At 35.0% G+C, this 14,778-nt stretch overlaps 1 protein-coding gene across 5 annotated transcripts in view; it reads left to right on the forward strand.

The window, feature by feature from the left end:
- SSBP2 (single stranded DNA binding protein 2) overlaps positions 1-14,778 on the forward strand; it is a 189,325-nt gene that overhangs the window by 150,042 nt on the left and 24,505 nt on the right. For 3 of the 5 annotated variants that reach the window (XM_062018381.1, XM_062018383.1, XM_062018385.1), the window contains 3 exons: positions 3,000-3,091; positions 9,236-9,284; positions 10,943-10,978. In XM_062018381.1, the coding sequence (XP_061874365.1) occupies positions 3,000-3,091; positions 9,236-9,284; positions 10,943-10,978 (177 nt within the window). The remainder of the gene's footprint in view (positions 1-2,999; positions 3,092-9,235; positions 9,285-10,942; positions 10,979-14,778) is intronic. The other 2 variants (XM_062018382.1, XM_062018384.1) reach the window with 1 other exon arrangement.

Below are 14,778 nucleotides of genomic sequence, written 5' to 3' on the forward strand. Positions count from 1 at the left end.
AAAAATTTAGCTGGTGGTGTTTGATACCAGCGTTGCCAGTATTTTGTTTTACAGCGTCTTTGTTGTGCCCACACTTTGCATTTTTACCTCCCCGTTTCAGATAATCTCTCTAGTGACTTCTTTGTTCCTTAGAATAGTAACTGAATTTTAAATGATTAAATAACTTTCCCTTTCAAGTCTGTTTATGACTGGCTTTACAATTTTGGGTCTTCTGGATAGAAATCAGTTGTGCAGTTCTACAGAACATCTGCTGTGTGACCAGCATTATTAAATATGTTTGTTATTTTTTCTGTAGCATTGACGTATATTTACCACTTGTCTTTTGGAGGTAGAAAGAGCAGCTTTGCAATGCTACCATATGAGATTGAGCTGATACTTACGCAGCACCATTAGTCACACAGCAGGAAAATCTCATGCCAGTATTTTTTAAGGATAATTGGTTTTATAAGATTCTTCTTTCTTGTACTGACCATCATCTTAAAATTGGGGAAAATGTAGCTAATCTACACAAAATTTGTGTTTAAATCAATCTTTTCTATAAATAAGTCATCATATATCTTTGAATCTGGCACTCAGGACCTTCTCAGAATGCAGTTCTAAACCCAAATTTGATGAATCTTTAACACATCCTTTTGCTACAGTGCTATAAAGTTGACTTAGGTGTGCTGGTGGTAGGAAGCCCTGCTGCCTTGCTGCACAGGCAGTCAGCTTGCAAAACACTTTATGTGCTGACACAGAAATGCTTGTAGTTCCAGTATACCATCCTTATGCTTGAAATCTTACAGAAGAATTACCTCAGTTTTGTACTTTATGGTTTTAGCGTGTTTCAAACTCAACAACACGAAGCAAAGGTAGTAATTGATAGTTTGAAGTGCTTTAATCTGTGAAAAATTCAAGAATTGGGTTCAGGCTTTTTCCAAGCTGTATTATTCTAGGTGAATGGGGTAGTACCTCCGCTCTGAGACCACCACTTTCTCCCTGGCCTTCATATGGTGTTGGTGAGCCTCCCACGTGCTCCCTAATGGTTTCTAGTCAGAAAGAACTGGAGAATCTTAAATATTTCAGATTAAAATCTCAACTGATCTGGCTCATTTTGGCTACCTGATATTAGGAAGCATTTTAAGAGCAACTCAACTATGTGATAAATGGCAGGGTTAATGCCTTTAGGTGAAGAGCTGTAAAGAACAATTTGGAGCACAAGAACAAATAAATAAACAAACAAACAAATAAATACATTAGTAAAGAACAAATAGTTGCAGCTGAAGAAACATGTATATTGGTAGCCTTAATGAATTTTTATTTTAGGACAAAGAGGTACATTTGATTAGAATTAGCAGTATTCAGAGTTGTAAGTAGAGTACATTAGGATTCTTCCTGCAGGATTCCATAGACATCTTTAACCCCAGTCCACACAAATGATTCCTGAATTAAGATAAAGAGAGGACATATCAGACAGACCAAACAAGGATGATGGCTTAGCCTTCAATGTCAAGATATAAAAATGGAGTAAAACAGATACAGAACTACTATTCTATTACAGTCAGACTGTGTTCGCCTCCAGACCTGGTAGTGCGTACTGTTGCTGTGCACAGCTAGTTTGACTACCCACCAGTAATTGCCTGACAGTTCTGACACAGAAGTTGCTCAGGTGAAATCATCTAGGATAACCTTGCTTAAACAAGGTTTAAATTAATCTGGGTGACTTTTGCCTGAACATGTGCACCAACCAGTCTACACAAGAATGAGTAGTGGTTGATGACCAGCAGCTGGCACTGCTGGATCTGGAAGAGGCCATCTCATTGCAGCTTCTGGTAGTGATGCTGTAAACCACCTATTGATGGGATGCTTTCAGGATTCTTAACAATGAAGAAAATTCAAAGTTTGGGAGTTTTCAGCAACAGAACCTCTTCCTCTCCTAGTTATAGATCAGTTCATAATATTGTCAAATTACTTACTCAAGGTATAAACAGGACTACACCCGCACTTTCAGTATCACTGTTGGATTTCTCCCATGTATTCAGGACTTTCTATGGCTTTGTGAATGAGACCAATATAGAAAACATCCATAAGTCCGAGTCATATAGTTTATGCAGTTTGTAATGTGCTCTACATTAAATAGAGTGTGTTAGTGTTATTATTAGAAAACAGACTGCAAAAATGACCTATTTTTTTTAAAGTAAAGTCACTTCTTTGTGCCCTGCCTCTTTCCAAACCACACAGCTGTTCATTTTAGAGAATTTACTATTAGCCATTCTTTTGTAATATCATAAAAATGTATCAGGATTAACATAGACTAGGGAGTGCATGATGACTGTGAAGTGATAAATTGTTTTGCTTGTATTCTTCTGAATAAAAATAGGTCCAATGTAATTTTTCATTCAAATAGTACAGTTAAACTTGTGTCATTGTATCAGAGCATAAACTCAGATTTTATAGGCAGTGGGTAATTCACACGTTGGCATCAATATGACATGCATTATGATATTAACCACTTTTTGTATTGGATAGTATTGACTGGTAAGAAGAGAAATGTAATGGTTATGCTCTGTTTTATAAAAGTGGTGTCATATGGTGTAACTTTATACAAACATTTATCGATATCCTAACAAAATGTAACAAAAATTAATTCTGGTTAAATTCCACGATGTAGAAATCTCAGAATATAAGTCCCGGTTTCTGATTTTTAATGAGCTCCCTTGATATAAAAACTGAATACATTGTAAAATCTTCCCCTTGATGGCTGTTGGCTTGACCTCTGTATTCGTAAAAAAACTCCTCCTGAAACAATTGATGTTTTCAGTATTCTTAGTCTATTTTTATGGTTTGTTAATTCTTTCTCCTTGGGGTTAACTATATAATTTTTTTAAAGTCAACAATGGAAACTCCTGAAAGAATGAATTACATTGGCCTATCCCGTCAGCAGTTGTGTAGGGATATCATTAACCTGCTGTCCTTTCTTTCCCCCTCCTCTTTGGTTTTGTTTTTTTGTTTTGTGGTAGTCTGACCCTTGGTTATCATTGCAGAACTATGGAGGTGCAATGAGACCCCCACTGAATGCTTTAGGTGGCCCGGGGATGCCTGGAATGAACATGTAAGCACAACAATAAAATCTTATAATATTTAGAAAAATCATAATTTCATTGGAGAAGTAATACTTGGGATACATAAGGAGAACATGATTTACTTTGATGACTAATAACTGCAGTTTTAAAAAGTGAAGCCACAGTGGTTTCCTTCTGCATGCACCTCTTACAGATGCCTTTGCTGTCCCTATTAGTCTATACAAATACTCAGTTTCTTTCACAGGTCAAAGTACAAATATTGGGAATATTTTTTCAGTAGAGTCACCTATATGTCCTTGTATGCATTTTTTAAAAAATTACATGGTTTACATTTATGTTTTTACTGTACTGGTTTAATATTTTGTGAAGAATGATACAAGTATGGTTCTCTTCTACAAAATAAAGAAATACTTAATTTTAACAATAGAAAACGATTTTCTAGAACTATATATAAAAAAGCCATATTTGAAAGAAGTAGTATTGATGATTCACTCTCTGTTGTTGTTTTTATTTCCATAACTACATTTATTTCCACTCTTAAACAGACAGATGAGTTTTTTCAGATATAAGTGTAAGGTTTTCAGTGTTTCAAGGTACTTCTGGGACTGGATCATCGTTTGATATAAAATGATAGAGACTGATTTCAGTTAAACTATAATAATATATTCCAGGCATGGATTTAGTCATGGGAGTATGTAAAGCCTTTCCTACCTGTAGACAACCACTCTTTCTAAGTGTGTAGGAAAGATTCAGATGGAAAATTAGTGCATCTAGAGTAGATTAAATTTCAGATGAGGAGTTTGGCATAGCAAGTGGCCCAATGCAAGCAATCTTCTGCATTTTAGATAACTCTTCAACTTGCTTGGGGCTTCTTACATGATTAGCAAGCCAGGGAAATTTAAAAAAGGTGCTCCTTATAGTATTTATAATTCTCACTTAAGAGATTCGCAAATTTTAAAGGGCTGCTATAGTTACCTTTAGCATAACACAGACCAGAGATTACCAAGTCATTCTTGTATCATATGTCCTTGTCTCCGCTGAATTTAGTACAGTTTTTCATAATCAGAATTTGCAGACCTTGGGATGGGCAACATGGTGGTCCAACTGTTAAGACACTAGAATGTTTTTACAACCTAAAGCAGATTAAGATGTTGTTTTCCTACTGCTTTTATGCTTTTGTCTTCCAAGAAGTTTTCAGCAGATGGTCACAGAAAACACAGATTTATATATGCTTGTTGATGTTATATCATGGATACCCATTTTTACTCTCATTTTTATATGAAACATAAGTGAGAGGTGATAGTTTTCATTTCAAGTAAAGAGTTACCAACCTAGAAAAATAGAAAGGAGGTATTGGGATAGATAATAGTGCCTTAAAAATTTAATCCACCATATCCTGAATTTCTTACTATTTTCAGATATACCGTGATTTCTTGAAACAAACAAAGTTCAAACTAAAGTTAGGACAATTTTAGGAATCTATCCAAGGGTGGCCATTTCTTCTTTCAAATAGAATGCGAGTAGGAAAAAACACTTATATATTTTAAATTCAGTATGAGTGTAATGTAAGCACTACAGCCACTGTAGTGGAGGAGGAGGTTGAATTATAAGAAAAAATCCCAAAGCTTCCTAAAATAAAATGTTGTAGAAGTAAAATTGAGGGCAGGTAAGATATTTTGAGGCTACTTACCCACACAAATGAGAGTTTACATAGGAAAAATAAGAAAACGGCTTTCTAGATGACAGAAGGAATTCCTGGTATGCCAGGAAGAGACAACATGAGTTGAAATACTAACATTCCAATATTGCAGCACCTAATAAGCACATTTCGTGTTGTATTGACCCAGTAAACCCACACAAATCATATTATTTTAATTCAGTGATGTGGGAAGTTCCTTTGAACTTGCATGTCCTCCTGAAGGGGACACCATGAATTGGAGACTTTTACTTGGAAAATTCATGAACTTTGATACAGTATATGATCTTCTGAGGCGAATGAGATATGAAGCAATTATTATGAAGTAGGTATGAATTCTCTATGTTCTACCATGCATATGCTGCACTCCTTTACATTTCTCACGTACTCAGCTTTACTCCAGCTCAGCTGGAAGTGGGAACAAAATTCTCTTTTTTGAGCAAGATTTTCCCTTTGCTTATTACAATGCACCTAAAGGCATATGGGAGGCCAACGTGCTAGTACTCGAACATGCTATAGCATATCCTGATCTTTGTTACATGCTGCTGTAAGGAGTTCCATTACTGCATGCCCGACTACATGTATAATCTTTTTACTGTCAAACTGAGTATTTTTTTTCTCTGTCTGGTGGAGTGACATATACTGATTGAAAGGAAAGCAAACAGGTTACTGTGGTCTGGGTTTCTTTTAATTGTATTTCCAGGACATCAGGTTTTTTCCTATCATAAAGTTACTGCTGTCAAAGTTGTCCTTACATTAAAATCTTAATGATGATTCATTGTCCAGTCAATTACAGTATTCAGGATCAGAGTGCATTCAAGGGTAACCTTCAGGCAATGGCAAGATATGGATCCAACTGTGTTAAATGCATTCTGTGTGTTATCTCGTGTGATTTATCTAATGCACAGTGCTAAGAAGTGGCTGTTTAAGTCATTGAGTGTACTTATATTTCTAGGAAACAGGAAAACTATCCATAGGGCAATTGCCTTATAGTAACGTGCATTTATCTGTTCACAGCCGTATCTTCATTACATTAAAATTTTTCGGTGTTCTATCCAGTGTGTTTGGAATTTTGGCAAAATTAAAATACAAAGATGTGTATTCTAGAAAAAATAGTTGCTGTTTAAAATCCTGCTTTTCCTCTTCAGAAAGCATAAAAGGAAGTTGTTCTGCTTAAGAACGGGATATATGCCAAATAAAATTTTACATTTTTCTGGATGAAAGAGTGTACTTTATTGTCGAAAGTGACAACAACCGTCTTGAGAGCTGGTAGACCATATTTCAGTCTATGCACTTGTACTCCACAAATGAGGTACTGCTAAATAGCTGCATCCTCCATCATAGCTACTGCGTGTCAGATTACTCTTTGAAACAGCTAATACATGTCCTGTGTTATTCTACAGAAAAAGAGAGAGATGAGGTTTTATACTGAAACTTGATGTAGCCATTTTTAGTAAAATTTTATTTCTTTGGGGGTTGGACTAGATGATCTCTAAAGGTCCCTTCCACCCCTTAACATTCTAACATTCTATGATCCAGTGAGCAATGTTGCATTTCACTGGCACTTTTTAGTGGTCTATGTGACCTGCAATGCTTTCTCAACCACTAAGAATATCTCGACCATGTCTGAAAAGAAAGAAAAATCTGATTTGTTTTTTTAACTTCAGTTCACAAAGTCGCATCTAGACATTTAACTTACTGATTTGAATATGTTAGCCTCTTGGGAAACTGACATTTTAGACTTTACTTTTTCAAGGTCTAGTATCAACACTAGCTTTTAGGATAACATGCAGCTGTAATTAGTTGTAGTGAGAGATACATAGTAAATGACATAATTATATCAATTTTTGAACTGATATATTAAAAATAATGTTTTATGATTTTATTGATGCTTCCTTAATAAACGTTTAATAAAGGGCAAAAAACCTGCCTGCATTGCATTGAAAAACAATTGCAGATAGCTTTTTTTTTGTCTGTGTTTTGTAAGCTAAACAAAATTTGGCAGCACAAAAACCATACGGCTTTCCAGCAGAATCTGCTAGTGTTTTCTAATTCTATACTTAGACCTGTCCATGACTTCCAGTAAATTTGCAAATTCCAACAGCTTTTCAGATGAAAAATGAGTTTCTCAGTCTCCTCATAAGGCCTGTCTAAATTTCTGTGTTACTGTGGCTTAACACAGTGATGTATCTGAGTTGACTTTTTAATATCTCTCTAGCTCTAGAATGTTCTGCAGCGTCATAGCTACTATCCTGTTGACACTTTTTTGCTAGATACATTTGTTTTACTTAATGTCACACAAACAAGTGGATGATTTTCAGGTTAAAACAGATTTTCAGTGTTGTTACTGTTCTCTCTGAAGAAGAGGATCCAGTGGTACGTAGGGAAAAATAACAGGTTGGGTTTTTCTTTTTTTTTTTTTAAACCCAAACCTAGTACATTACCTTGTAATCATTAGCAGAGGAGAATTTGATTAATATTTTACCTGAGCAATATGAGTACCCGTGAGTGCCTTTTCTTGCTTTTACTCCCATTCTCCCAGTGAATAAGTCAGGGAAGACCCTCACCTACATTTTTGTTTTCCAGCCTTCTAAAAATTATATCTGCAGAAATAAATCAATTCTCACTTGATTTATTTCAGTAGTAGATTGTTTGAGCTAATTTCTTTAGAGTTTCATCAACAATGTAATTTAAAAAATAAGATTCAATATTTTATCCCTTGGGCAATGTATCTACTTAATAGTTTTTAGTTTTGCAAGACTTAAAAATAGATAGAAAACTTCCTAAACTCATTAATAAAGTCTGCGTTCTTTTCTATATTTAAATCACTCTTCCATGTTTGCTAAGCTAATGTTGCTTTTCCAAAGCTAATGAGGCCAAAATGCCATTTTAAACGTGAAAGTTTTGTCATCTGCTCTGCCTCTCAGTTGTCAGGGCCTTCAAAAAGTGATTTTGTCTTATTTATAAATAACAACAAGTTCTTAATGCTCACAGGAATAATTACGGTTATTGAGACGTTATGACTGTAAACATGGAGATTTTCCCTCCCATATGGCTCAATTCCCTCAGGACTGTTAAAAGACGAAGCCTAACCACAAACTATTTTTCTGAGCTCAGCTATGAGTGAGAAACTTAAAATAACAGCAAGAATTGTGAGAAAAAAATGTGCTCTATCTGGATGGTTTTTCCTTTGTTCCTTTCCCCATTCCCTTCTGCTTTTAGTAGCCCTCTGATGTCTGTCAGAGTTTGCTCTATCAAACGGCTCTTCTGCCTGTGAAACACTCTTTTCCCTCCTTCTGGGGAGCTGCCACTTAATCATGTGTTCACCATTTGGGACAAGTGTAATAAAAATCTATGAAAAGCTGAAATTTCCATTTTACCTGCTGTATGATAAATTTCATGTTTCTGTGACTCCTGGGGAGATAATGTAGCCTTAGTAAAGCAGCAAACTGGTTTTAGATACATATCTGAACATATGTTAAAGCATATGTATAAAATGACATGGTTTCAATTTTCTGTACATTAGAATTATTATTGTTATTTTTAACAATATCAAATACAGGTTATAGAAACATGTATTCTGTGGCTCATCCTTTTAAAAAAATTGTAACAAAATATTTGTACAGTACTGGCATCAGCTTCACTAATGAAACCTTACTGGGCTTGCAGTAGTCTAGACCCATACTCAATAAATGCATGCATCCTCAATTCTTCAAGAAGATATTTAATTACATAAGCAGGAGTGCTGTTTTTGTGACTGATGTTACTCGTATATTCTAGTACATTTCTAACTTGTCTGAGCTGTAAGAGGACTTTCATGGAATGTTTGATACTTTCTCCAAATAGTTTTTTAAAAGGCTAACAAAGTACAAAGAAAAACACTACTCATGCAGACGAGTTTGGGAACTTGTTTTTTACTCTTTGCAAAACTTCCATGCCACATTAAAATGTTACAAGAGTTACATTCTCCATGAACAGAAGAAAAGCACTTACAGAGACATAAATTTGCAATGTCTTTCAAACTGTTCCACTGAGAATGTAAAGGGGAATGTCTGGCACTTCCTAAATTTGCATGTGTTTGGGACTGGTGGAAACTCTGCCATCTCCACTGTGGCCTCTGGCAGTGTGACTGCTGGGGAAGGTCTCCTATGGTGTCATTCTAGCAGGTCCTCTCCTGAGGAGTACAGGAATACCAGAACTAGTCAGGAGGTGAAGTGTCTTAAATGTGAGTGGCAGGGTCATAATGAAAAACAATATTTAAATGACTTATAAAATGATTAAGTTATAATGTTGGTGCAACAATGAGGATTTTGCTATAGCATTTTAATTGAGTGTAGTTATGGTTTACAAACACACTTAAATTTGGAAAAAGTCATCTTCTTCCTTGCTCTGGAAACACATTGTTTTGATTTGCTTCCTCGTTGCTGGTCAGAAGATAGAAATTGTTCTGTGTCTTATCTTTTCTCTTCTGTTACAGGGGTCCTGGGGGTGGCAGACCTTGGCCAAACCCAACCAATGCCAATTCTGTAAGTAAATATTTAAAGTATACTAGATAGCATCTTACATTTGGGGAAATATTCCTCATCAACACACCAGGAAAAATTTCCCACTTTGTTCAACAAATAGAATACTGCATGCTTTACATTTTCCCCTGTAATCCTAATGCAGAGCAGATGGAGTGAAGAAACTTCTGAACAGATTGACCTGCAAATATAAAGCTCTGTTCACAATCATGTGGCAGCTCTGTGTCTTTTCATCAGTTACAGCGCTTCCATAAAGCAAAGTTCTGTAAAAACAAAGTGGGGTGTATTTAAAATACACTTTAACTTCATTTAGTGCAAAGGTGATGAGTTAGGTCAGTGCTATGTAGACAGCGAGCCCTGCAGAAATCATAGCTTGTTAAGGTACAGTTTTATGTGTGCTCATGTATTTTACATAACAAATGCACATTTGCTGCTCTTAACTAAGGAATATGGAATCATAGTGCAATTGCTTGCAAGACATCAGCCATTACTACATGCTTTGTTGTAAAAAGCAGTGCACTCTATTGAATTTCACTGCAACAGCTACACAGTGAGGTAGTCTAATAGCAACTTGAAGGAACAAGAGGCCAGTGAGGCTCCCAGACGAGCAGCAGTGGTATTTCTTAAAAAACCACAAAAATAAAGTTTTAATTTTTATTCAGTGATGATACATCATTAGTATAAAAATGTCTCTTTTTAGCACTTGCAGTTGAATAAGTTGGAGAAAATGGATTAACAGACTAGCCTGGTTCTTTCTGTTGCTCTCAATTCTGACTTTTTAATTCTACTAATGATTACTGGGGGAAAAAAGAGCTGAGTAGTAGCATTGATCCATGCTTCTTAAGAGAGAATAATTGCAAAAACTACCATAGGAAAACCAAGCTATTGTCAGGCAACTGAATTTCTCCAGATATCCGCTTGTAACAAATACCACAAATTAGTATATTCTATGGTGAAAGATATGACAGACTCACTTTTCCTTTTATAGTCAATATGTTAATCAAGATTAAGTATACATAAGAGCATAGAAATTTAGTTCATGCTTGGGATGTCTCTGAAGTCATACTGACTTTAATGCAAATAGGTGCTGCTTAAGTTTATAAACTTTATAAATCGTATTACCTTAATAATCTCAAAGTTTATGCTTTTACTATAGACTGCAAATCTTTACAGATCTCATTGTGGGTCTTGCAGTAAAAATGACTCTTACAGTAAAGGCAAGAACTGGATTGATAGACCTTGTAATTTGGTATCTTAAAATTGTGATGCTGGCTGTTAAAGAAACATGCCTTATTATGAAGCAATGAAGAGCAGATATCAGATCTCAGCTGCAGACATTTACATGTGTGGATTACATTATTCATAGTAATTTTATTAAAGTAGCAACCAGGGCACAGCAAACTTAAATGGAAGTAATTTTATTTGAAATACTGGGTATTAAATTTTATTTGTGTCTATACTGCTAATTTTGGAGTTGAACTTTCTTAGAACAACAACTTATTGAAGAGTTATTTGTTATGACAATAGCATTTTTCCATAATCCCCGTGTCTTTGGAGCAAATTAAATAAATAAACTTTAACCTGCACTTGTACATAAGTGTATGTGTGAACTCCATCTCACCACAGAAGAAATTACTATTTTGTTTCTGTTGATGTTACAGATACCTTATTCTTCAGCATCTCCTGGGAACTATGTAGTAAGTACACTTGCATGTGTTTGGTTATTAGAATAGCTATTAGATTTTATTTAGGCAAAGAAATAACTGTCCAGATGTTAAGAACAACCCATGTGTATTGGTTGAGAACTGAACTGAACTGAACACTTGGGCTTTTTCCTGCCATCTATGGTGCATATGTTCATGTCTGTTACTAGAATTGTTACCAGTTTGGTCAAAATTGCCCTGGGTACTGTTTTGATTTCAGCAGACATTTATATAAGCAATATAATATAGTGTGTTCAATAATAAAGGACAAAAACCCCTCAGCTTTCTCAATAACACAATATTGTGTATGAGTTGCTGAACTTCTTCAGTTAAAAAAAAGCATTTGGAGAATTAGAACAAGCTTTTATCTCTGCAAAGATGTACAAACGACTTCTTATAGCTAACATTTTAAGGGATTTTTAAAATTCTTGTAATTACCTCCTGAAGACTTGAAAATTCCTTTTTTTTCACCATGGTGTATTATGTCTTCATTTCACAGACATTGTCTTAATTCATTATAGATTAGTTGGTATCATTGTTTTTTCTTAGTTGGTCATTAGAACAAAGTAGTTAAAACTTTGTAATAGGACAGCATTCAAAAGAATGAAATGCCCTCTAGACTTTAGCAAATACACTTTACCTATCACAATTTTTTTAATTGTTGTTGGAGTGTATACTGAAGTTTTTTCTCTCTGTCCCGAGAAATTATCTTTGTTTATCTTTTTAGACTCTTTATTACTGTTGTTACTGTTCTACTTGGATTATTTGTACTTCTGATGTACTCTTCCAAGGCATATTGTTTCATATGGTTTTATCACACGCTTAGTCCTGGTGTCACACTGTAACAAGGGAGAATCTATATACATATATGCTATTCAAAAATTGGGGTTTAAAAAAAATTATGTATTATAATAATAATATATAAATAATTCCATTACATATATATAGATAGTATTATTTATTATTATATATAGATTCCAAATTTCTGTTGGTTAGTCAGGTTTCAGTAGACCTCTCTTTTGATATTCTATGTTAGAAAGATTAGAAGTAAATTAGACAACTGCAGGGCATTTGCTTTAACCAGCATAAAACCTGAAGCTATTTCAAAATATAGAAACAGGGAGTCCTTCACCATGAGGGACAGGATACTATTTGTTTTTCATTTATTTATGCAGCTTACAGGTTTCTCACACTTTCAGTCGTCATAAGAGAGGTGATCCTGCAGACCTAAAGCTGAAGAATGAGTTCAAGGGTGTCTTACACAAAAGCAATTAATTTTGGCTTTATTTAGACAGTTAGGTGTGAAAAGGATTATGATTCTCATAAGCATCCATAACTATAGTCCTCATTTTGCCACCTTTAGTGGAAACAGTTCAGATCTGCTCATCGCTAAACCAGTTCTTTTTATGCAGAACTTTATAAATTTCTCTCTACTGAGAACAGGTTTTGTTGTTTTTTTCCTAGACATTAATAATTTTCAAGATTTTTTGAGTATTTAACTTCATATTCTCGATTTTTAAAAGTGTGAAGTCCTGAGAAACTAAAAAATGAGATACTATTAGAAATTATTTTAAAGCAAAGCTAAGTAAAATGTAAGTTTTAGTAGCAGGCTTTATTGGTCTACTCACACCAAGCTAAAGGTCAACCAGAATAAATGACTTGGACAAATATTTCAGTGTATAGAGGATGAGTAGGAGTAAAGAGATTATTTTACCGCTTTCAATGACATTGATGAGACTTATCCTGGAATGTTGCATCAAATTGGCAATATTGAAGGTGATATCAAAAGATAAACAAAGATGCAAGAGTGAGGTACGCAGAAGATTGAAGTGTTGGAAAAAATGCTTGAGCTTCTAGTCAGGTGTGCTCTGTGAACTCCAGCTGTGCTAATGGGACAGGTTCTTGCTTGATACCTTTTCTGCTGAAAGTTACCACTCCTTCAGGTCAGCCACTGGAGTTCCTTGGATATGTTTGGGCTGGAAAGCTCTTAAAGCAGCTTTTCATTCAAAGAGTTTATGGATCTGGAACTGCACACTTTGGGAGGTTTATCTGGTTAGTTTACCAGACAGCTGTTTAGAAATAATTCTGTTATGTATTAATGTTTTTCCAAGTGAAAATAGTTGATACTAAGAGAAGAAAATATACAAACAGTGAGAGTAATTGGAGATTTAAAATCAGATATGGTAGTACTGAAGTTAAGTAACTTCTAATAAACAACCAGTTAGTGGTTTATAAATTTCTTTATCTGATGCAAAAAAATACATGTAAACATACAGAAAATCAAGATATTGAGCTTAGCACACAAGTACATTGGTAAAAAGTCATAACTTGTGGTGCGTAGCGGGTCATACGTGATCCAAAGACCCCTTTGAATTTGGGATCTTCAGCTCTGCAGCAGCAATGGGGTAATTTTTCATTGCTGAGGGCTGAAAAAAACCTCTCAGACAGTTTTGGCAATCCCAATCCTAACACATCCATTTCTGATTTGATTGTAATTTGGGAGGGGAAGAAAGCCATGTGGCCAGTGAAGTTGTGATTGTGCCTAGGTTTTTATAAGCTGATCTGTGGATTTCATGATGGAGCAAGGCTTTGTTCTAGCACATACTTGGTGTCCTTTCTTCATCCACAAGCAAGGGGAAGCACAAGGAAAGAACTTGTAGTTGAGGTTACCTATAATGGCATGGAGGTATGTATATATTTTGACTGACTGCAGGGATGTGCTGCTGCTTCTAGGTGAAAGGTTTCCATTTCATCTACAATTAACTTCATGTTGGTTGCTGACAGATAGAGATGCTTCCACCTGCAAGTATTTCACTTGTACAAACCTGCAGAGGAGCAGTACAGTCAAAAGCTGACATGTTACTGTGTTTGATTATCTGAAAAGAGTGTTTTCTAGTGTATTATTGCTATATGTTTTGTAAGAAATGTTATTTTAAATAGACTGTTGAGAAATAGTGTCTGTTGTTTTAAATGAAGACCTCTCTCCCTCCTTCCATAATATGTCAGTAAGTTACAGCAGGTCTCATCATGACAGGAACAGCCAGACCTTTCTATTCAGTGCCACTGAAAAAATATTCCTGTCTGGAACAGTATATGTGTTATTTATAAATATTTTTTAAAGAGATAAAAAGATAGAGTCATACGGTACTGAGCATAATCATCTGTTGCGAGCAATCTGTGTATTTTTTATTATGGAAAGTCAATATTTATTGTCTTTTATTGACATGGATATTTTTACCAAACTAAAAATTGATTGGTTTTCATGCTGTTTAAAAATATTAGTGGATCTGCAAACATAGCAAACAAGAAGTTACAGTTCTGTTCTTCCTAAATGAATAGGATGTTCAAAATAAAATTCTTAAGGAACTTTAACAAGCTTGTTTCAGAACCAAAGCTGTCTGTGTGTAGTTTGTAGTCATAGAGAGGTTAGTAACACAAAAATACGTGAAACAAAGAAAATAGATGGGAGAGCGCGGGGATTGTTTGGGTTGTTTCTATTATTTTGGATTTAGCAGTCTAGGAAAGTGATATGACTGTACCCAGTATTATCCTGACTTTGTAAATCCATTTGTCATTAATTTGAGACGAAATTTTCTATAAAGATGTTATTTTAAAAAATTGTAGGATATTATACAGACAATTAAGATGCCTATGCCATCAAGGTACTAAGTTGGCCTCAAAAACAAAGCTTTCTTAAGATGATCAGGCTCTTCTGTCCCTCACAGGACAACTCCTCATTTTGTTCTTAGCAACCATTGGTTACTCTACCATTAATTGTGAACAAAGTACAACAA

The sequence above is a fragment of the Colius striatus genome, chromosome Z (genome assembly GCF_028858725.1).
Source record: "Colius striatus isolate bColStr4 chromosome Z, bColStr4.1.hap1, whole genome shotgun sequence".
NCBI lineage: Eukaryota > Metazoa > Chordata > Aves > Coliiformes > Coliidae > Colius > Colius striatus.